The following is a 24,489-nucleotide window of genomic DNA, read 5'->3' on the forward strand; positions in this document are numbered from 1 at the left end:
AGAGGGGGTCACATCACAGTGGAGTCAGCTGTCTTAACCGTGGCTTGTGTACTGCAAACACATACCAGCTTCATCACTGAGTCTGTCACGCGACTCTGTTCCCCTTTTGGGCTCTGTCTTTACATTTTAATGTCGTGTGTGTATGTATGAGTGTGTGTGTGTGTGTGTGTGTGTGTGTGTGTTTGTGTTTGTGTTTGTGTGTTTGTGTGTGTGTGCGTGCACGCATCTGTTTGTGAGGATTTATGAAAGACTTCACTCTGGTTTCTGTCACTTATGTTCCATGGTTTGTTTGCATATAAATATCAGTTGATCTCTTCTGTCTCCCTTTATTTTCATATTTATTTCCTTTCTTTCATTAAGTTTTATTGTGGATCTAAATGAAGCATGTCAGATATATGCTAATGTTTGTGTGTGTTAGGAGTTTTGTTAGACATGGTTAGGTGACTACTTTCATTGTATGCGTGTTTGTGAGTGTGTGTTTTGTAATTTCCAGAGCCTAAATGGCTTTTGGCAGAAATATTTATGCGAGCGTACGTGTGCGCATTGGCCTGCGTGTGAGAGTGAGTTTGTGTTTGTAGTCCATCGCTTTCAGAGTAAGTGCTGAAACAGCAGCTCCAGGCAGTGCTGTTCCTCTGCTATAATGTGAGTACATTTTACACATCATAATTTAGCTATAAATCTTTTTGCAGCATGCACAGTGCAGACACTCTGCGGCAGCCCTGTCCCCACAGTCCTGTCAAAATGACATGAATACAAATGCACACATACACAAAATCGGGGGAGAGGGGGGTTGCTGGAGGTGTGAATGGTTGTGTGGAGAGGTGTTCAGGGCGGGTGTGGGGTGTCTTTTCAAACCTGCAGTAGAACTCGTTCAGATCGTCTGCCAGGTGTTGATTCTCCACAGTGCTGGGGGATGGTGTCTTGTAGTTGGTGATTTCTTTTAGACTTTTCCACACTGATGCCGAGTCGCTGGAAGTGAACTGAGTCCTTATTTTTCCAGAATAAAAATGTGTAAGAACATGCATGTGCACGTTTGAGTTCATGTGAAAATCATGTATGCTACTCCTTGCCTTTATACTGGCATGATTTGAAGCCTTTTATGTTACTGCGCTGTTTAAAGCACTGTTATTAATGTGTGCTAGTATTTTGCCCTGCATCTACATTTTGTAAATTTTCTGCAGAAAAGAGTGGACCTCACCCTGACCTGGGTTAATATAAAATATAATATAATATATAAAACGAATTATATTTAGTTTGTAACAGTCCAAAACTGCATATGAGAACTGCATATTTTATGGATCATGTGACAGTGAAGGCTGGGGTAATAATGCTAGATAATTCAGCTTTGCCATCACAGGAATGAATTACACGGCTATTTTAAATTGTAATAATATTTCTCAATTTACTATATTTTTGATCAAATAAATGCAGCCTTAGTGACTTCTTTCAAAAACATTAAAAAAAAATCTTACCCCTAACTTTTGAACAGTAGTTAATAATAATAAAAATAATAATAATAATTATGATGATGATGATGATGATGATGATGTGCGTTATTGATTGCCAGGCAAAAAGTCTGAATGCATTGAAAATTATGAGCATAACATTCTCATTATTTTATATCCATAGCAAAAACTGTGTGAAAAACCCTTTAACACAAAGTATGAGCAGTCATAATAGTGATTCGCTTAGCAGACAACACCAATAAAATATTTTGAGTGGTAAAAAATTTGTTTTTCTTTGCCAATTGTCTCTTGTTGGCTGGAATGAAAGAGCGATTGCAGTGCATGCTGGGGGAATTTGAACAGAGAGTTTGAACAGACCTGCAGATAAAAAAACAACAAGCTGTAAAGCCTCTTGATAAAAAGTCTGTGTTCTTTTCTTCTCTCTCTTTTTGTTGCTCTTTATTTATTTTATTTTGAATTGTGACAGCCTTTTTTACGGCCGTATCTGGATCCAAATAAAATCTTTGACTTGTAGATCCATCCCATGCTATTTAAACAAGTCAATAAAAAAACATTTTTATGCCGGGTCGCTCTGTAAAGGCAGCTCATTCATTTTATAGTCTAATGGCATTGTATAATATGACACTCTGGGCGGAGGGGGAGTTTAAGGCATGTGGAATCTGCTGACATCAGTTATACCGGAGAAGGCTCGGCATGTAGTGTTACAAATACAGCCATACTTTACAAATTACACAGTAATAAACTAGCTCATTAATGTGTACAGAATAAAGACATGTGACTAGATCAACATAAACAGCCTTACCTCATCATAGTGTGCAATCACCTCTGTGTCATTGTTCTGTGAAGGTGATGAATGTTCTGGCAAACACCTGCATTCTTGGCTGTAAAAAAACCCCTCAGATACCTGTTAGGACGCTTTAATCAACCGCAGCTGTTGCAGACAGGTGTGCTATTAGTTTTTTAAGCAGTCAAACTTAAGATTTTCACCCTGTCCACAATAAATTAGGTGAGAAATCCCTTATTTTGAATCATTATATACATTGTATTTAGGTCTCTAAATACTCTCTCGAGATAATATACCAAAAAAGTCTCAAGTATAATAGATACACTAGCTCAGCCTTCAGTTCTTCAATCGATTTCCGCTCTTGTCAAGTGCAGTTTTTTGTTAGATATATTTGCTGATATATCGATAACACTTAGTGCTTCTCTGTACTATCCGGTGGTTGGTGTTACTGATAAATTTGCTGACAGTTCCCCGCTCAGTTTTTTCATCTTACATAAAATTGTGCAACACTTGTGCCTCTCGGTGCTATCAGGTGGCTAGTATTTTTCCGTGTTGATATAGTTATGGTCCCCCGCTATTTAACACTTTTTATATACGATTTCTGTGAAATACCTTGTGCTTCTTGGTGCTATCCGGAGGCTAGTGTTTCGCCACGCTTATATGTTGGCGGTTCCTCCCTAACCTTATCACTGAAAGGATCTCGAGAAACACTTCGTGCTTCGCGGTTCTATCTGGTGGCTAGTGTTTTTTATACGCTGAGGCCGATTGTTTTCCTGCTATTTTTCCAGGCAGTTTTCTTAATACTTTGCATTCTTCGGTGCAATTTGACGGCCAGTTCCGTTATTGTGGTGGTCATGGCTCACAGTTCTATCATTACTGGATTCCCATTAACATGTAAGCTGTGCCCTAATGGTTTTCTGCCTTACGATGGCCACGATATTTGTCCGTCCTGCTTGGGAATTCAGCATTTGAAAGAGACTCTCACAGAAACGTGTTTACACTGTAGCCTTTTACCCATGTCAGAGAGACAGCTCCGTCTAAGACTTGGGGGAAGAGAGCCGCAACCCACCACACGGAATTGGAAACGCGGTTCATCTGCGGCTGCGGGTGCTCCCCCATCTAAGAAGGCGACATCCCGGAACGAGAAGTTAGATGAAGCTTCTCTTTCTAAGACAGTTGCTGTCCTGTCGTCTGAAATGTCAGAGATAAAACGCCTTCTTTAGACGCTCCAGCCTGTTATGCTTGTCTCACCTGTAGCTATTACACAAGAAGATGAGAAAGGTCCCAGTAAGAAAATGGATGACAAACCTTTTAGTTCTTCTCCTCCATCTCATGCTGACTTTGACGTGCTCTCTACAAGTATGTCTGACTCATTTTTCCAGGATCGTTTGAATGTGATAGGTGTTGCTGTACAATCTTTCCCCCAGGAGAATGCAGTTTTTTTCAGCTGCAGGGGGTTCAGCCACGCTTATATGTTGGCAGTTCCTCCCTAACCTTATCACTGAAAGGATCTCGAGAAACACTTCGTGCTTCGCGGTTCTATCTGGTGGCTAGTGTTTTTTATATGCTGAGGCCGATTGTTTTCCTGCTATTTTTCCAGGCAGTTTTCTTAATACTTTGCATTCTTCGGTGCAATTTGACGGCCAGTTCCGTTATTGTGGTGGTCATGGCTCACGGTTCTATCATTACTGGATTCCCATTAACATGGAAGCTGTGCCCTAATGCTTTCCTGCCTTACGATGGCCACAATATTTGTCCGTCCTGCTTGAGAATTCAGCATTTGAAAGAGACTCTCACAGAAACGTGTTTACACTGAAGCCTTTTACCCATGTCAGAGAGACAGCTCCGTCTAAGACTTGGGGGAAGAGAGCCGCAACCCACCACACGGAATTGGAAACGCGGTTCATCTGCGGCTGCGGGTGCTCCCCCATCTAAGAAGGCGACATCCCGGAACGAGAAGGTAGATGAAGCTTCTCTTTCTAAGACAGTTGCTGTCCTGTCGTCTGAAATGTCAGAGATAAAACGCCTTCTTTAGACACTCCAGCCTGTTATGCTTGTCTCACCTGTAGCTATTACACAAGAAGATGAGAAAGGTCCCAGTAAGAAAATGGATGACGAACCTTTTAGTTCTTCTCCTCCATCTCATGCTGACTTTGACGTGCTCTCTACAAGTATGTCTGACTCATTTTTCCAGGATCGTTTGAATGTGATAGGTGTTGCTGTACAATTGTTTGTCTGCCACCATTTGAGCCTTTGCAGACAGCTGACCTGAAATGGATATCTTTGAAAACGTTTTGTTGGCAGTCGCTTCTGCTAAGCGTGCAAGTGAGTTACATGCTTTGTCTGTTAGCGAGTTATGTATGCGTTTAGTATATAGTCTTTGATAACAACACAATGAAAGCGAAGCTAATCAGTGAATAATTAATTTTGGTCTGTTCCTAATATGCACATTTTTTAAGATTTTGATGAACTACTTTTACTTTTATGGTGCTTTTGGGTCTTTTTTTGAAGCGTGAAAGTGTCGGTTTTCATTGAAGCTTTCATTGTAAGTACATGGGAAAAAAGTCTCCAATTTTTCCCACTTGTCCACAGAAAAAATTAAGTCAAACAGGTTTGGAACAACATGGGAGTAAATAAATAATTACAGAGGTTTCATTTTTGGGTGAACTATGCCTTTAAAAATGTTCTTCTTCCCTTTTTTCTGTTTTTCTCTATCTACGTCTTCTGTCTTCTCTCCAGCCTGCAGATGTAACAACCACACCAACATGTGCCACTCCAGCTCAGGGAAATGCTACTGTAGCACTAAAGGGGTCAAAGGGGACCAGTGCCAGCTGTGAGTATGACTGCATTTCCTATCAACAGCAATCCTCCCAGTGGCCTGTCAGTCAGTCAGAGAGTGATAGACATGAGATCTTCAACAAGTTTTCTCACATTATAATTCTCTCATTAGCATCATAGCACAATTATTCACACATTTAACCCTCTCGTAAGTTCTCTGTTATTAATTCCCAATTAAGTGTCTTTCTAATCCCAGGACATTAATTTTAATGGCAACCTCTACTGTGCTGTGTCAGCGAGACCCTGTTCTCAGTGGCAAAGGGAACTTATGTAAATTCTCTGTTATTAATTCCCAATTAAGTGTCTTTCTAATCCCTGGACATTAATTTTAATGGCAACCTCTACTGTGCTGTGTCAGCGAGACCCTGTTCTCAGTGGTAAAGGGAACTTATCAGTGCCTTAAATAGTACTTTTGGGGCTGACACTGTGGCCTGTGTGTGTATGTATGTGTGTTTGTACTGAGGTTCATAAAGACAGAGTGTTGTGTGGATGTATTTGTAACAGGATGCACCACTGCCAGTGGCACTGATAATGTATTAAGCAGTAATGAGTTCCCTAGGACTTAAGTATAATTCTCAAAAGTTTCTCTTTTCCACACACCCGCTATCCTTTTTTAAAATATCACTCATGTGACCTGTGGGTAGAGAGTTAGATGGCAAACAAGCAATAGAGCTTCAAACGCATGCCTGAACCAAGAAGACTGTGCATGGTAAGGTGGGTTATCTAACATCATCCATCTTTATTCTTGACATTTTGTCAAATCTAATATGTTAAGAACTAAGAACACATAGCAATTAGATTTATTTACTATTCTTTTTTGTTCTGTCAAGAATGTACAAATACAGATTCTGTTCAGAACGATGCAAAATTAAAATCTAGGGATGCACATATGTATTAAATAAAAAAAGGCAAAGGAGCGTGCACAATTAAATGTGCAATATTGACTGATATGATAATAGAAAAGGTCTACAATGTCAGCAGATAACTGATATGGTCCCAATTAGTGTTGTCACGGTACCAACATTTCAGTATTCGGTACCAATACCAGTGAAAATCCACGATTCTCTGTACCAATTTCGGTACCAAAGCAAAACACAAAAACATGCTAATTAAAAAATTGGACTATACTTTCATTTAATCCAAACTGTGTACATATTTAATTTTAAAGGGCTTTTAAAACCTTCTAGAGTTATTCAGCCAAGAATAACAACTAAGTTAGCTAAAAAAAATGCCCAGAAGTGCTTTTCGGACTGATTGTCACGGTTCATACACACGGGGAACACGGGAACGAAGGAGCGAGGAGACACGGAGTAAAGTAACTCAAAAGGGTTTATTGAACAAAGGCTTGGGATCACAGGACTCGACACATCAGGATGACAGGATGACGTTTAACGACTGACAAAGGACAAGAACTAGAACACACTTTAAATACACAGGAACTGATGAGGGGAAGACAAGGGACACCTGGAACTAATGACAATTAACATTGGAAACACCTGGGAACAATGAATTCAAAGCACGAGACAGAGAAACTGGATGACGGAGCACATAGGGAGCAAAGACACACACAAAACCTGGCCCAAAGTCTGACATTACTCCCCCCTCCCAGAAAGTGTGTCCTCACGCCACCAAAACATCCAATGGGGGGGGTGCTCTGGAGACCTCTAGGGGAGTAGGGTTACCAGACGGGAGGCCTCCAGAGCGGGGCACCATGGTGGATCTGTCAGCTCTGGACGCCAAGGCGGAAGAGGGACCACAGGAGGACATGGCGGAGTAGGGAACACAGGAAGACATGGTGGTGCAGACAGTTCCTTTGAGGCCGCAGCCTTAGCCCCCACCTCGGTCTCTACGGCTGGAGCCCTACTACCCCCCCATCCCCCCCAAATACTTGGGGACGTTTACCGTTTCTGAGGCCCTCCGTGGGCCATGACAGGGGACTGGAGCCCTCCCTGGGCTTACTTGCGGACCTGTAGCCCTCCCTGGGATTAACTGGGGATCGGGAGCCCTGCCTGGGCGAAACTGGGGATCGGGAGCCTTTCCTGGGCTGAACTGGGGATCGGGAGCCCTTCCTAGGCTCGGTGGGGGATCTGAAGTCCCTCCTGGGCTGAACTGGGGATCGGGAGCCCTTCCTAGGCTCTGCGGGGGATCTGCTCGGGATCAGGAGCCCTCCGTGGGCTATACTCTGGAACAGGACTGACACTGGAACAAACTCTGGGGCCACAGCCGACACCCTTCTCCTCACCCCTAGCATCCTCTTCTGGATCGGGGGGAACAGGCGTGGTCTGGGTCCACACTGGAGCGAGCTCTGGGGCTGAAGCCCGACACCCTTCTCCTCACCCCTAGTCTCCTCTTCTGGATCGGGGGGAAAAGGCGTGGTCAGCGAACTGGAGTGTTGAACGTCTGGCGGGCTTGCCACATTAATGTCCGGAGGGCTTGCCACATGCGTTGCCGGCGAACTTGACTGGCAAGCTTAACATCTGGGCGGGACAAGGGACACCTGGAACTAATGACAATTGGAAACACCTGGGAACAATGAATTCAAAGCACGAGACGAGCACATAGGGAGCAAAGACATACACAAAACCTGGCCCAGAGTCTGACACTGATATGACACAAACAATGTTAACCATTTGTACATTCTCTAGCATGCATATTTTAGATTCACAATTAAATTAAAAGCCTCTGGTGTGTAAAAATAGTAAATATCATTATGTCCGCCTGTTTTTTTAATCCTAATAAAAGTTATAGGAGCATTAAATAGTTAATAAAGAAGCTTCATTCTAATGCTCATTATATTAGCGTTAGCCGCGCTTATGCTAACAATTAACTACTCTAATAACAGCGATGTTCATTTCAATCCGACATTCAAATAAAAATATGGAATAATATTCATAACAGAAGCGGTGTTTCCCACAGACTTGCACTCTATTTGTGGTGGCATATATATGCAAATTCCATTCTCTGCCAGCAGGAGGCGCTTGTAGAGCGGGAGAGATAGAGTTTTCCCCAGTAACAGCTGTAATCAAATAAGCGCTGCACTCACAAACGCTATCAGGCATTACAGGCAAGATGAAATGAAATTTACATCATCATTTTCTGAAGACAGTAGGTTTCCTTCAGAAATACAGTGATATAAAAACACCCGCCTGTTTCGACTTTGACACGTGCAGTGCTCATGTTTATTCAACGAAGTCAAAGCCTTTTAAAAAACCGGGCGCCACAAATAAATCAATGTATGGAAACACTGAGAAGATCTAAATATTAAAAATTAAAATGTAATTTACCTGCTTGAACTCTTTAATTTGATCCGGGTGTCTGTCTTTAAAATGTTTTGTTAGTTTGTTTTGTTAGTGTTTCCTCATTTTGAGGTCGCCATGTCTCAGTGCTTTTATGAAGAGAGTGCATCTGCACACCTTTTGGATAGCGCATCAAGAACCGGGTTGACCGGGTACTCGGTACCACCGGTACTTAAAAAAACATGGTACTGTAACATTTTCATTTTTTTAGTACCGACTTGGTACCGAAATACCGGGTCTTTTGACAACACTAGTCCCAATATACTGGGCATCCCAATGAAAAACTTTTTTTTATATACAAAGCCCCATGGAAAGAAGATCCCACTTCTTAAGCAAGTTGACGTGGTAGATTTGCTCCGTCCGTCCCCGGTACATCACCGGTCCCATCCGTTCCACTACGATGTAGGGCCCCTGCCAGGTCGCTAGAAACTTGCACGCAGCTGTCGGGACCAGTACCACCACTCGATCGCCCGGCTGGAACTCCCGGGCCTGGGCGGGCCGGTCATACAGCCGTTGCTGGGCGCGCTGGGTGGTCACGAGATGTTATTTAACCAATGGCATGACCCGGTCTATCCTTTCTCTCATTTCCCGTACGTGCTCGACGAGGCTACGAAAGGGGGCGGGTTGGTTCTCCCATGCTTCCCGAGCCACGTCTAGAAGGCCCCTGGGCTGTCTCCCAAACAGCAGTTCGAAGGGGGTGAAGCCTGTGGAGGCCTGGGGTACTTCCCGGACTCCAAAGAGCACGTACGGGATCATGAGGTCCCAGTCACGCCCATCTTCGGCCACCACCCACTTCAGCATCTGTTTGAGCGTCTGGTTAAACCGCTCCACCAGGCCATCCGTCTGTGGGTGGTAGACCGACGTCCTCAACTGTTGGACTTTGAGGAGGTGACAGAGGTCCGCCATGACCCGGGACATGAAGGGGGTACCCTGGTCAGTCAGGATTTCCTTTGGGATCCCGACGCGGCTCGGGATACTCGGGACTCGGGATATTCACCACAGTACATTCACGTTGTTTCCACACACATCCATGATAATGTTTTGATTTGTCATGTGTTTGTTGCTGTTTATTTATCCTGAATGGATCCGTGTACTGTAGTAGATATATGCAGTCAGCCGTCTGTTGGTTTAGGTTTTTTTTGGCATCACCATGTGGTCCTGTTCGGTATCGCAATTTGACTTCTCTAAAATGGAAAAAAGCTATTTGCTGTTGCACTGTACACATATTATACAATTCAGATTGTTTTTTTCTTTCATATGTGCTTATATGGGCTCCTTATATCATTTGGTTCTTTGGTATCCATTTGGAGTTTCCTTTTGGAGTTTTGGAGTTCTTTTGGAGTCCTTTTTTGGAAATTTTCTATATTTATCTTGAAAAAAGCTTGCAGAAAATGCAGATTTTTGAGAATCACCCTTCAATCTTTTGGTTTACTTTGCTGAATATTGCAAATTATGACAAAATAAACATTTGAAACAAGATAAATGGTCTATGCTTACTTTCATAAAGTGTGCGATTAATCACAGAAAAAGGGTGTGATTAAATAGATTAAAAATTGTAATCTATTGACAGCCCTAATATATATATATATATATATATATATATATATATCTACTGATTTTGGAGGGAAATATGCAAGATTCAGTGAAATGGATTTAAATATGGTATATGTTTTGAACAGAGCTGTACTACACTCTTGTCACAAGGTAAAATCATTAGGCATTATCAAATTGGCCTCCTAACTCACTTGACCAATAACTTGGTTTTGGTCGAGCAGCTACACCATCATAAACCATAATAATAGAAATACATGTTAGTATGTCTTTTCAGTAGGGCATTCATGGGCAGCCTTGTTGCATGCAAACTCCAAAATCTACTTTAAACCATATTTATTATGAACCAGAATGTTGCTTTTATATGTCAAATCAATGGTGAACATGAATTCATTTCAAAATTAGCCAAACAACATTGATTAGCCATATGTTTTGTTGTCCACCAGTTGTTGCATACAATCACAAATAAGTTTACCTGCTTGAAGTGGCTAGCACTTACATGTACTTTCACATCACCATGGGAACCGTTGAAATGATTAAAGACAGTGACTCACCCAACCTGAGCAATGGCACATGAGCATTTGAGAGGCACAGCCCGAGTGCTGAATCACTTGTCTTTAAGCACATCAATCTTCCTTCTGTAAACTCATGATCTCCATATGCTTCATACACTTCATCTCAATATTAATTACATTTTAAATCAGATTGCTTGTAGTGGTGAGGAAACATGTATTGTTTGTTGGACACACAGGTGGATCCATCTCAGACTAGTTGGTGCAGCCTCTACTATCTACATGCAGATTTGTAAATGGATATGAAAATGTATCTCTGATTTTGGTTTGTATTTGGGTCTGGATGTTTACGTGTGTAGTTCTGGGTCTGAATGTTTATCTGTGCCCCATTTTATCTTCAGATGTGCCTGTTTGTGTGTTCAGTGAAATGAGCCGGGTAAGCTGGCCCAACAGCTGTAAATATGTGTGTTTTGAGGGACTGTTTGTCCTTTTTGCTTTTGTCTCTGTTGATAACATGCTTTTAGCAGTTATATTACAGAATACTGCAGTGTAACACACAACCACAAAACAGTAAAATACATAATGTTTGTTTTGTGTACTACACTCTTAAAAATAAAGGTTATTTATTGGTATCTATGGTTCCATGATGGACCTTTAACTCTCTTCCTCTAACCTCTTGCTGCATATCAACAGTTCTTCTCTTATGGAAAATTTTCCACTAGATCTTATAGATGCAGATAGATAGATGCAGGAACAAAACTATGGCAGCGAATGCCATAGAAGAAATATTTTGGGTTTCCCAAATAACTTTTTAGTTAACACTTCTTAAAAGGACCACCTTTTTTCTAAGTGAGGAGAACATTTTAATAATCCAAATAACCTTTTTCCACTATAAATAATCTTTTGTGCAATGGAAAGGTGAATAGCATTGATAATTCTTGGAAAAATGAGATGGAAAATGTTCAAATCTCTGACTCTATTGCAGACTTTGGTATCTTGTTTGTGGCATTGACATCTTCTGAAAGAAGATCGTTTAGAAGGAACAACTGAGATATTAAAGCAATCTTGAGAAATCATCTGATTTCTCCTATGGCTCTGTAGGGTCATTGTTCTTTTTTTCAGTGCTATTTTGAAAGCAGTCAACCCGACATGACAAGGAATTTAACCGGTGTTAGAGAGAATGACAGAATGTGAGTGAGGCTCAAAATCTGTGAGACAGTAAACACCAAGGTCTCGTTCAAGGTCTTCTCTTTGTTGCTTTGTGTCTTTGTGTTTGAAAGTGCAAGGAAGGGCGAGAGACAGAGTGAGAGAGTGTGAGAAAATAAAATGAGGGAAAGACGGATCAAGAAAAAGACAGACTGAAGGGAGAAAGAGAGGGAGCTAGCAGGTGGCCCATGGCCTGTTTTAGCCTGTTTCCTGTAATGAGCTGAGCTGTCTGTTGAGCACGGCGGGAGAGACGAAGATGTGGTACTCGTTTAGAAGCCGGTAGAGGACGGAAAGGTAGTGCTATTGGAGCAGTTCATAAAGACAGACTTCCTCTCAGCTGGATCCTCCTGGATTGATGTGGGTGTTGCATTGGGCTGCTGATGTTAGTGTGTTCCATCATATGTATGTGGTACAACACAGTAGATTTTAAATCAGACAGTTAAACGCATCATATAAATTTAGCCTAATAAAAATATTAAATAAACAAATGTTCGAAAGCTAAATCATTAAGTGTCATCATTTCAGTAGAAGATATAGTTCTTTGTTATGTATCATTTTATTTTTAATATAAACTTTATTAACTCGAGACAGTACATAGAAGAAATCATTTTTAGGTTGATGATTAAAAAATATTAGGTAATTACCTGTAGGTTATGTATTTGTAAGATTTGAAGAACCTCAGACACTTTGATCTTTTGAGATACGGACAATACACACACACAGTGTATTAAAATGCAGACATCCATTTCGACATCATCACTGAGAAAAGATGCAGCAAAAACTCCTTTCTCACCTATCCTTTTCATCCACTTCCTTCCCCTCACCCCGTTACACCTCACACATGTCACTCAGAATGGTCAATAGCAAAATATAATGTTCTACATAAATGCAAGTGATATTCACAGTCATGTTTGGTATCATTTGAATTGTCTCAGGGCGACTGGTACAATGGTCTTAATATTACAAGAAATATACTAAAAGTTAATGCAGATCCTAAGAGTTTAGAGATATTTTGCTTACTGTAGAAGGTTTGCCATTCCCCAGTGTCTTTCATGCAAATTACCATCTGTCTCCAAAAGGTGTAAACTCTACTTGATTAATGCAAATTCCAATAGTTAGTTCCTGTCTCTATTTGAAGAATGTTTGTCTTGGTCTGAGTACTTAAAGAAATGTTGCAAGAAGATCAGGGCGCTTCTGTAGCCAAATGAGCTCGTAGTGTGGAGTGTCTATACACTCTATACTATGTAATTTTCTGAAAGTCAGGTATGCATCTTTTACTCTTAGATTTATCTTTGAGAATTTGATGTCTTTGTATTGATTTGATTTAACTTGGATGTCTCTGAATTGACTAAGCATTTGGCATAACACATATTTACCTGACTGATAATAAATTGTTACATTTTAATTGATTCTGTTTACTCTTAAATGATTGATTCTAGTAGATTACGTTGTTTTCTTATTACCGCATTTCTGCGTCAGATTTGTAATGGACTAAAATCCAGTTGAGATGGAGCATAGGGCACACCAACTAGATCTTTAGAGCTCCGGTTAAAACTTGGTATTAGTTCAAGTGTACTTAGGCTGTAAGGGCCAAAAGAGAATTTCCGTTTAGTTCAACTGAATGTTGTTTGACCCACCTAAATAGGGTAAGCCTAACCTCTGTTTACTTTAATGTTACTCTAGCTAAGTGTACATGGGAAACCATTGCACGACCAAACCAAAGCTATCAGAGAAAGTAATGTTGGTCGGCTTATTTCTTAGTAGTGGTTGTGACCTCTGACTAGAGAAAATGTTGCTTTATTCAAGTGTGTACAGATTAAATTAGAGATTAGAGTCAGATTAGAGTTTAATAGAAACTAAATTATTTGGCACACCGAAAAGACTGAACTCGCAGGAAACCTTCAGCCACCATTGGATATCTTCATTGGGCCAACTGGGTGGACCTAACATATTCATTCTAATGTTTTCATCTCACAACTTTCCCATTGCTATCTTATCTGAGTGCAAAACAATGCTTGTAAAACAAGATGCCTAATACATTTTGTCTCAAAGACTGCAGTAGTGGAGATTTTTCAGTCACTCTTTCTGTAGGTTACATGGTTTTGCCAGTAGGTGGCGACAAGTGACTGTTTTATGAGGGAGTCATTTGAATCATACAGTCAACTGATTCTTTACATTAGTTTAGGAGGAAACTGTGAGTCATTTAATCATTCACTGAAAATATTAATTCAGTACTATTCTTTCAGGAAAACACCTGTGTTTTATTGTTGCTTTGGAGTCGTTTGAGAATATTTTCATTGGTGGAGCAAAACTTACTGGCAGTACTACTTCTAAAACATATCTATCTACTCTATCTATCTATCTATCTATCTATCTATCTATCTATCTATCTATCTATCTATCTATCTATCTATCTATCTGTCTGCCTCTCTGTCTGTCTGTCTGTCTCTCTCTCTCTATTTGTCTGTCTGTCTGTCTGATCTTTCAGACTAGGTTCTCTCAAGACAAAGTTAGTTTACTCATGTAGTTAGTGTTGTTATTAATTGTATTTATTAGTGCTTAATAAATCACGATTTTTTGGAATTTAGTTTCCTGTTCATCACATCTACATTCATGTTAATGTTTGTTTCATTTAAACTTAATATCCATTTTTATAATGTCTCGACTTTTGTGTGTTTATGCACTTTTGATCCACGACGAAGCCGCTATTTAATTAGACAGGCCCTCCTGAGGAGTACTCAAGCGAGAACACTTAAAACCCTGCCAGCAACTATTGCGTATGCTTTTGTGAGACACGCACACACAGAGCTGTCTCAGTGTGAAATGTACTCAGAGGATTTATCTGCTAATTCAGTCTCCTGCATGCAGGCACCACACACACTCTGTTTATTTAGTCAGGATGAGGGCCTGTTACCGTGTGGCTAGAAGGATCAACAAAGGGCAGTTAGCGTACCACTCTCTCTCACCTGTTTGTCTTCTTCCTTTCCTTCAAACTAAGAGAGCAGTAGGACTAGACAGATGACTAGAGGGCATGCCCACTGTTTGACACCTGCTGTTTTAATTTTCCATCCCTTTATTTGTTTTCTCAGTTCCTGCCTTATGTCTTTCTTTCACACTTTTCTGGACTTCATGTTGTGGTGCACTGGGGTGCACTTGCTTTAATCTGTTGCCCGACTGACTGCTGTCATTCAACAGCAAGAAGATCAGTAATACCTGGAGAAAACTTAGCTATGTGTTAGCATTTCCATTCATCGCAATGGCAGTTGCTCGGCTAACTGGTGCAGGACACCTGCTATTTTCAAACCTTGTGTTGTTTCAAACCTGTATGTCTTTCTTTCTTCTGTGGAACATAGAAGAAGATGCTTTTGAAGAATGTTGGTAACCAAATAGTTTAGGGTCCCTTTGACCTCCGTTATATGGACAAAAAATACTATAGAAGTCAATGGGAACTGAAAATGTTTGATTACCAACATTCTTCAAAATATGTATTTTAGTGTTCTGCAGAAGAAAGAAATTTATACAGGTTTGGAATGACATGAGGGTGAGTAAAGTATTTAAAAAAAATTCATCTCTTTAATGAAGTAAAAATACAGGAAAACAGCTTTAACAGTAGGGTACTGTATGGCACAGTGCAGTGTAAAGCCATGAAGAAGAAATATGGGTTTTAAAAGCAATCATAAGTTGAAGAGAATTAGAAATATTTTAACTATAATGAAATGTTTTGTTAATCGGAGCACAGCATGTATGGTTGTCCCACTGTGCATGGTGAACACTCATTATTAAAAATGTTCCTCTGCAATAATATCATTTTATTGGAGCCCTGGAGGGGCCTGCCTTTCTTTGTATACCCTTTTTTGCCTATTTTTGTCATGTCATGCACGATTCTGCCCTCCCACAGAATAATTTCCCCTCAGAACCCAAAACAATTCTATTGGCTAAAATATGTTTTAACGGGTACTTTTTTCCAGTGCCTGATTTGTAATTGTAAAAAATTGCTTTGTTGAATTGTTGTCTGAACTATAACTGTAATTTGTTATGTGTTAAGTTATATGTTAACTATGTAGTGTATGTAACCAAAGCTATAAATGGTTAAATTTAAAAATGTATTGTTACTTGGTTTTTTTTTCACATAAGTTCCCTTTCAGTTGGTCACTCTCGACGTCACGTCGGATGACCGATGAAATTGGGATCTCGCTTAGAGGGACCAATCCACTTCGAGTGTAAACTAAACGAGCCAATGCACATTGGCATGCGATTATTGCATCCAGCTGCTGCTCATCACAGCGTGAGTATAAGTAGGCAGCAGATGCAGCGCATATTCAGCTTTTCGCTTCGGAGCTGAGCGGTTCTATCGTTCTGCTCCTGGCCTTTCTATGTAGAGTAAAAACTACAGTCAAGCACGCTCTTTGTGGGCTCTCGTGCTGGTGGTACGGCGCTTCAGCGGCGGTGGTTTTCCCGTGTCGAGTGGGTTGCACACAACAGGCTGCACTACCCCTGTGTGTGTTGCAGACGGCCATCTCCCCTGTGCGCTTCAGCACACTAAAAGAGCAGTTTCCATCTAAAAGAGCTTCACGTGTGGAACGTCTTTTTAAAGATGTCGTACCATCCGTGTGTTTCTGGGTGCGGCCGTTACCTGGCGCCGGGTGATGGTCACGATCGCTGCCTCTCGTGCCTGGGCATGAAGCACGCTGAGGTGGCTTTCGTGGATGCGTGTGGAACGTCTTTTTAAAGATGTCGTACCATCCGTGTGTTTCTGGGTGCGGCCGTTACCTGGCGCCGGGTGATGGTCACGATCGCTGCCTCTCATGTCTGGGCACGAAGCACGTTGAGGTGGCTTTCGTGGATGACTCATGCTCCCATTGCTGCAGACCAGACTCCGTTACCTGCAAGGGGGCGGAGTGCCCGTGCCCCTGCCTAGATCTGGGGTTCCCTCTGGCGGCAGCCAGGGGCACCCTTTTTCTGGCAGTGGGCAGACTGGTCTTACAGGGCACCTTGCCCTGAGCCATCTCAAAGGGCGCTTGCAAGGCAAGCATGTACTAGTCCACACGGACAACACAGCGACCGTTGCATACATCAACCGACAAGGTGGTCTGCACTCCCGTCGCATGTCACAACTCGCCCGCCACCTCCTCCTCTGGAGTCAGAAACATCTGAGGTCGCTTCGTGCTGTTCACATTCCTGGGCTGCTCAACTGGGCAGCCGACGAGCTGTCCCGAGCTGCGCTCCCGGGAGAATGGCGACTCCATCCCCAGATGGTCCAGCTGGTTTGGAGACGTTTCGGAGCCGCTCAGGTAGACCTGCTTGCCTCTCCAGAAACCTCTCACTGCCAGTTGTTCTTCTCCTGGGCCGAGGGAACACTCGGCACGGACACACTGGCACACAGCTGGCTGCGGGGCCTTCGCAAGTGTGCGTTTCCCCAGTGAGCCTTCTTGCATAGTTGCTGTGCAAGGTCAGGGAGGACGAGGAGCAGGTCCTGTTGGTGGCACCCTATTGGCCTACCCGGACCTGGTTCCTGGAACTAATGCTCCTCGCAACAGCCCCTCCTTGGCTGATTCCTCTGAGGAAGGATCTACTGACTCAGAGATGGGGCACCCTTTGGCACCTGCGTCCAGACCTCTGGAAACTTCATGTCTGGTCCCTGGACGGGACGCGGAGGTTCTGAGTGACCTACCTCAAGATATAGTCGACACCATCACTTCAGTGAGAGCACCGTCTATGGGACACGCCTACGCTTTGAAGTGGAACCTGTTCATCGAGTGGTGTTCTTCTCGCCGAGAAGACCCCCGAATATGCCCGATCAGAGTTGTGCTGTCCTTTTTGCAGCAAGTGTTGGAGCGAAGGCTGTCTCCCTCCACCCTTAAAGTTTATGTCGCTGCAATCGCTGCTAACCACGACCCTGTAGAAGGGAGGTCGCTGGGAAAGCATGACCTGGTCGTCAGGTTCCTTAAGGGGGCGAGAAGGCCCCCCCCTCTATACCCTCTTGGTACCTGACTCTAGTGCTCACGGCACTACAGCAGGGCCCATTTGAGCCTTTGCAGACGGTTGAGCTGAAGTTCCTTTCGATGAAGACTTTGCTCCTGCTGGCATTGGCCTCCATCAAGAGGGTAGGGGACCTGCATGCCAGCAGCTGGATGCAATAATCGCATGCCAATGTGCATTGGCTCGTTTAGTTTACGCTCAAAGTGAATTGGTCTCTCTAAGCGAGATCCCAATTTCGTCGGTTATCCGACGTGACGTCTCCGTTCCCTCCTTCAGGGAATGAGGGTTACCATACGTAACCGAGACGTTATCTTGCTTGACTAAATGTCTAACCTACCCATAGATAGTAATGCATATTACCACACTACCATTTAAAAGTTTGGTTTGGACAGGAAGGTTTTTTTTTTTTTAAAGGGGTCCTATTATGCTCTTTTACAAAGTCTTGATTTTGTTTTGAGGGTGTACTAGAACAGGCTCTCATACTAACACATTTTTTTTCACATATTTTACATTATTACAACACCTCTCTCCCCAGCCTTTTGGAGTGGACTTTGAGCTTTGTAACTTTGCAGATCTTTTTTATGCTCAAACAGCAACATTACAGACTAACTAAAGTTGAAAAAGTGAAAAAGCATAATAGGACCCCTTTAAATAAATTAATACTTTTATTCAGCGGGGAGGTTTTAAATTGATCAAAAGTATCAAAAGTAAAAGTAAAGTAACATTTATAATCTTACTGAGGGTTTATATTTAAATTATTATAATTTTTTTAAACTTTCTATTCATCAAGTAGCCTAATCCTGAAAAATGAAAATGTATCACGGTTTTCACAAAAATACTAAGTGCACTCTTTTCAATATGAAGGATCATGTGACACTGAATACTAGAGTAATGATGCTGAAAATTCAGCTTTGCCATCACAGGAATAAATTGCATTTTAAAATATATGAAAATAGAAAACAGTTATTTAAAAATGTAAGAATATTTCACATGATTACTGTTTTTGTTGTATTTTTTTTTATAAAATAAAAGCAGCCTTCTATGATTTCAATGCAGTACTCTTTCTCAGACCCTCAGCCACTTCTGCACTTCAAAGGGCAATTTGGTGATTAATCATGCGTGTTTGCACACACATGAACTCACTGCTTCTGTAGCATGAGGTGAATAATAAACACTCAGTGTTTACATGCCAGTAATGATTGTTTGCTTTAAACTAAACCAGACATGCCACTGTGTTCTTCACACAGACAGACTTTCTCTCCACGTCTGTCACAATCTCTTACAATCCTGACTGAATATATATTTTTTATCAAGAATGGTCATTAAAAAGAAAATGTGCTTCACAAAAACTTATCAACACTTATGCCCTTGACACAAGATTGTCTCAATAGTTTTTCTTTTATGAAAGCTTAAGCATTACTCTAACCCACTGTTTAAACTGATGGATGTTTCTCATCCGCATAAAAAGTGTATTTATGCTGAATATTCTGCATAGGGTTTTTGCTCATCTCTCTGATCCTGAGAGAGTCGGGTGATAGATTTGTGCTTTTGGCAAAGCATAAAGGGTTTTGTTTGGTTTGTCAGTCTGAATTGATCAGAAGTGTGGTCTCATCCTCCTCTTCAGGCCTCAGAGGAGCGGGGCACCTGACGGCCCGTCCACTATAATCATCTCAAGCTCAGCTAAGAATATACTACCTGCAGCATAGGGAAAAATCACCATAAAAAATATACAACCACACAGCCCTTTATAGTCCCACAAACCAGAAACACTCACAATCATCGTTCTGAGACAAAGCAGTGTTGTAGTTTCAGTGTTTGATATCAACAAGTTTTGGTTCTTTGATACAGTATGTACACTACTGTTCAAATGTTTAGGGTTGGTAACATTTTTAAAATGTTTTTGAAAGTCTCTTATACTCACCAAGAAACTGCAAATTAAAACAGTAATATTGTGAAATATTGCAGTTTTAAATAACAGTTTTCTATTTAAATGTATCTTAAAATTGTATTTATTCATGTGATGGCAAAGTAGAAATTTAAGCAGTCATTACGCTAGTCTTCAGTGTCACATGATCCTTCAGAACTCATCCTAATATGCTGATTAAAGCACAGCTCATTTTAAAACACATTTTAAATGAATAGTTCAAACATTAACTAATGTCTTGTTGTATATAGTATAGTAAATAATGACAGAATTTTCTTTTTCTTTCTCTTTTTTTTTGTTAATAAAGAACTATTTCTCTGTTGATGGGTCAAAAGTGCCAAATCTAGTTTGTTTGTGTGCATGCGTCATATTGGTAAACGAATTGTTCTTTCTTTTAAATTACTGCAGATGTGATTCTGAAAATCGCTACCTTGGCAACCCACTTAGAGGAACATGCTACTGTAAGTAACCCTCACTTCTCTCACACACAGACACATACATGGTGATATGGCTAACTATTATATCTTGCCATATTGTATTGTTAATGTACTCTATATTCTATCTGTTTTTTATGTATTTTCTCCAAACTTACATCATTTTAACAATCATCGTTGAATTAAAACAGTAGTCGATTTAACAGTAGAACAGTACATCAACAACAACAAAAAAGGATCAGCAAAACTAATCTAATGACACAGCCCTTAGGAAACTTAATGGCCAAATAAAAAGCAAAAAACCATTGTGATAGTCTCAGTGTTGCTAAATGTAGCCAAAAAACAAACAAGCACAAAAACCATTACAAATATATTGTGAGGAAGTATTCAGTGTATCATCCAGCCCTACACACTCACACACATTACCTGTGTCAAACCTGCATTTCACCCATGCACTTTCAGAGTCTTTATCCTGTGTTCACAAAGTAAACATTTACAGCACCTTCTGGAAGCACAGCAGATGGAAGTGTTTCCTTCTAACCCCTCATCAGGACTCCATCACACAAGCATTCATATGTTCTCAGTGGTATAACGCCACTTGTGTTGTTCATCTTGGCTTCTGTCTGCTGTATCTTTATGTGTAAATGGGTACACTGTGTGTGAGGGAATCTTATTTGTCGACCTTGTCACTAAATGCCAAGAGCTTAGCCTAAAGCAAAACACGTGTGCTCTTGGCTTCGGGTTAGTTTCACATGGTGCTGATTTGGCCAGATTTAAAGAGGTTTAGGTTCTCAATACAGTTGTTTTGTATTGGAACACAGAACACAGGAGAAAGGCTGTGTTCTGTTGATGTTGTTAGACAAAATGGCTTGTGACTGGAAACAGTTGGGACAGACTTTTTGAGGATAATAATCATATATGCCCTTGAGTGACGACATTATGTTTTTGGAGTGAGACTTCCAAACAGTTACCTGTTCATTCTGCACATTTATTGATTTATTTTTAATATGGATGAATCTCATAAAAACCAAATGTCTTACCCAGTGTTAATTATGCAGATTAAAAATCTGGAAAAGGTGATTTTCATTATTGTTTCACAGTAGTGAGAATGAGATTTGTTTTGCATTACATTAATAGGAGTGTGTGGAGGAATTATGTTCAATTGTTGTCAGTACTAAAAAAATAAGACACTGAATCTTATTCAGAATCATTTTCGGCAGCCATGACATGGACATTCACTCAGGTAATTTGTTATCCCATCTAAGTAGGGGCTTCTATTCAATTTTCAAAGAAGTGAAAGCGACCTGCATGTCCTCAAGCCACAATCACAGATTCTGACTTAAAGTGCCTCAGATAGATATCTGAAGGTCAGAGAGTGCAGTGAGCAAGCAGTCAGGTTTGATTCAACTCCCATACATCTGCTGCTATATAAATTCTGTACAAATTACACACAACTTCCTGTATGATTTAAAGGTAGGAGGACTGGACTGACTTTATGCTTTTTTCGAGCAAAAGTGGTGTTCTCTCTTAAATAAGCTTCTTTTAAAACAAAAGTCATCTCATGTTCTTGATTAACAGTAATGTTCCCATATCAAAACTGCTTGAGCATTTGAACCCCTGATGTGAATACACCTTGCAAGTCACTTTGGATATAAATATTAAAATATGTTTCCATTGTGTTTTATAGGGTAAACTATTTATGTTATTTCCTTATATTTTATTTTTATTCTATTTTGTAATGAAAGGACTTTATATTTTTAGACTATTTTCACAGGTGCCATTAATGCATGTCCAGAATGTGCATCAGTTACAATGTACAAGTTGTTGTTTTTAAGCCCTCAATTTTTAGCACAATTTATTACTATTATTATTATTTTTAACTTAAGAATTAAATCCCGAATCTCTTGAGCACTGTTACTCTTACATGTTGTGAACATGTGCGCCACTCACTGTGCCACAACTTTAGTCAACATTAGTTATTATGTGATTACAAGCAACAATTTTGCAGTAATCCATGATGTTTATGTCAAGCTGTTGTGCTTTGTATCTCTAGCTCTGCCTGCTTAGCATTCTCTGTCTATCACAGAAAATCTCTGTCTCACACACAGTATAGATTTAGTTTACATTCAGAGCACTAGATGGCAGCCTTACAGCTCTAGTACTAGTCCAGTTTTCACGATTTAACAGTTTAGAGCGGTCATAACTTCATCCGTCCACAAAATAGGAAAAGATATACAGAAAATGACACAGCCACAGAACAGAACCATCATCTTCAGGAGCAGCAGTCACAGGTTCTCTTGAATATGATTGAGAGCTCATCCACACAAACTTCAAGACAGTAGGAAATTAAACTAAGTCAGTACTCAAAGAAAAAAAGAAAGAAAGAAGCTGTTCTAAATCATTACTCTTGTCACTACCACTTTCCCAGAAATTCCATCCCAGACCAGATTTGACCAACCAAACCAAGCTTACGTAAACAGCCCTTCAATGCCACCAATGAATGTTTTTTAAACTAAGCTCCATTTGATTATAGACTCAGATAAGCAGAGCACATCCAGACAGCCCATTTGTTTTAATGGACGCAAAATCATCAGTAGGTGATCCATTCTGTTCTTAGCAATTTGTGTGACTCTTGCTTCTAAACACTTTTTCTTTTCTTTTTTTTTTTTGGACATCTGAGGTTTCTGTTGGTTACCCAGACATTTGTGTTATCTACTGCACTACAAAGGCAAAAGGTGCCTTGTGGCAGAAAGGTTCTCAGTATTATGATTAATCAACACACATAAGAGATGACTGTGTGTCAAAAGCGCGTGTGAGGGGTTTGCAAGGCTTTTATGAGCAGATCAGACTCACTTTCCCTGTATATAGGAGGATTTACTACCAATGCATTATTTATAATTGACCTCCCCTCTAGTCTCTGCAGCACAATACTGTTATATCACTTCATGATTGATAGCGCACTGCATCATATCCTCCTGTGGTCAACAAATCCTTTCAAGCATCTCCCCTCTTTCCATCTGAAATGAAACACGAATTATAAAGAGGATTCCCATTGGATGTTCTGTTGTAAAATGCAGATAAATACACACATGTGACTTTACATTCTAAAATTGTCAATTACTCACCCTCATGTTGTTTCTCACAAAAGAAAAAAAGGGTACAAAACATTTTTTTTTCTAAATAAACCAATAAGTTTTAGCTGTCTGAATTTGCAAACCATAAGATAGTGGTTCCCAAATGTTTTTTTTTTGTCAGCTATACTGCTTACATGTAAAATATTTACTTGAAGTATACCACCTGAGATTCTAAGATAATATATTTCAATAATTTAATTTTAAATTAACGTTCAATGTTCTCTGATGTCGGTTAATGGTCACAATGGTGTTTTAGAAACCTTATCAAATTAAATAATAATAATAATAATTATTATTATTATTATTATTGTGAGTTTTACCTTACCAATAATACTTTTGACTTACCATATATATATTGAAATAGCTCACAGATCACATTGAATGATTCTTTCACTAACTGAATGGATGATCCAGGCAGCAACTCACTGAATATATATATATATACACACACACAATATTAATAATTATGTCTCACATCACTTTCAGATGTTCAAACCCTCAAGCTTTTAACATTTCAAGCCTCACACTCTTATTTTGGTGGAATATTGGTGAAATGCAGTAAACTTCTGTCCACTATAATGTTAAAGTGAACCTGGCACACGCTGTGTTCCCAAATGCACGTTAAACTCACAGCACATGGCGTAAGGCATCTGATATTAGTCAAAATAACCTCTGTAGTATCTATGATTACTCTCAAGTTCAGATTAAAGCATCTGTTCTTCTTCATTTCATACTCCTTGTATGGTGTACTAAACGCTAAAGTGTACACTGCAGCTGGCCTGCAATCTCTCTCACAGTCAAACACATATAAACACACACACATCCCAGCAACCACAAGCAGCACCTCACACTCCCATCATCCAGCTGTTATCTCTTACTAGCGCTGCTCCCATCACTCTGTCACTATGGATTTCATCACACATGTGCGGTCATTCAGTTGTCCGGCTTCAAATATGCGGGGCGGACACACTCACTAATTTGACCAATTAAAGCCATGGAGGAGAGGCAATTCGGAGCGAGACAAGTCTTAACTCCCCAAGGGAACGTCAGTGACATTTACCCACTGACTGGGATTGATGTTTACGCTTCTGCTTTGTAACAGGCTAATTCAACCAGCCTTGAACACACTAATGTATGTTATCAAAAGGAGAAAAATCAAGGGCCATCAAACATGGTAATTCTAATGATGACGATAAATGCAACTCACCGTAATGGTAATTGAACGTCTCCTTGACTAACGCAATGGATTGCTATTTATTACAGTCTGACCTCCAGTGTCATTAGGGCCATATTGCAATTGCCACATGCATGATGATAAATGTTGTGCAGTCAAAACTGTCATCAATTCGTTGTCTTTATCATAAT

General features: G+C 40.5%; 1 protein-coding gene across 1 annotated transcript in view; it reads left to right on the forward strand.

The window, feature by feature from the left end:
• LOC107571055 (attractin-like protein 1) overlaps positions 1 to 24,489 on the forward strand; it is a 176,083-nt gene that overhangs the window by 42,089 nt on the left and 109,505 nt on the right. Inside the window, exons 12-13 of the mRNA XM_016257333.1 lie at positions 4,990 to 5,083; positions 19,965 to 20,017. Of these exons, the coding sequence (XP_016112819.1) occupies positions 4,990 to 5,083; positions 19,965 to 20,017 (147 nt within the window). The remainder of the gene's footprint in view (positions 1 to 4,989; positions 5,084 to 19,964; positions 20,018 to 24,489) is intronic.

This window comes from Sinocyclocheilus grahami, unplaced genomic scaffold (genome assembly GCF_001515645.1).
Source record: "Sinocyclocheilus grahami isolate Dianchi unplaced genomic scaffold, SAMN03320097.WGS_v1.1 scaffold1544.1, whole genome shotgun sequence".
NCBI classification, from domain to species: Eukaryota; Metazoa; Chordata; class Actinopteri; order Cypriniformes; family Cyprinidae; genus Sinocyclocheilus; species Sinocyclocheilus grahami.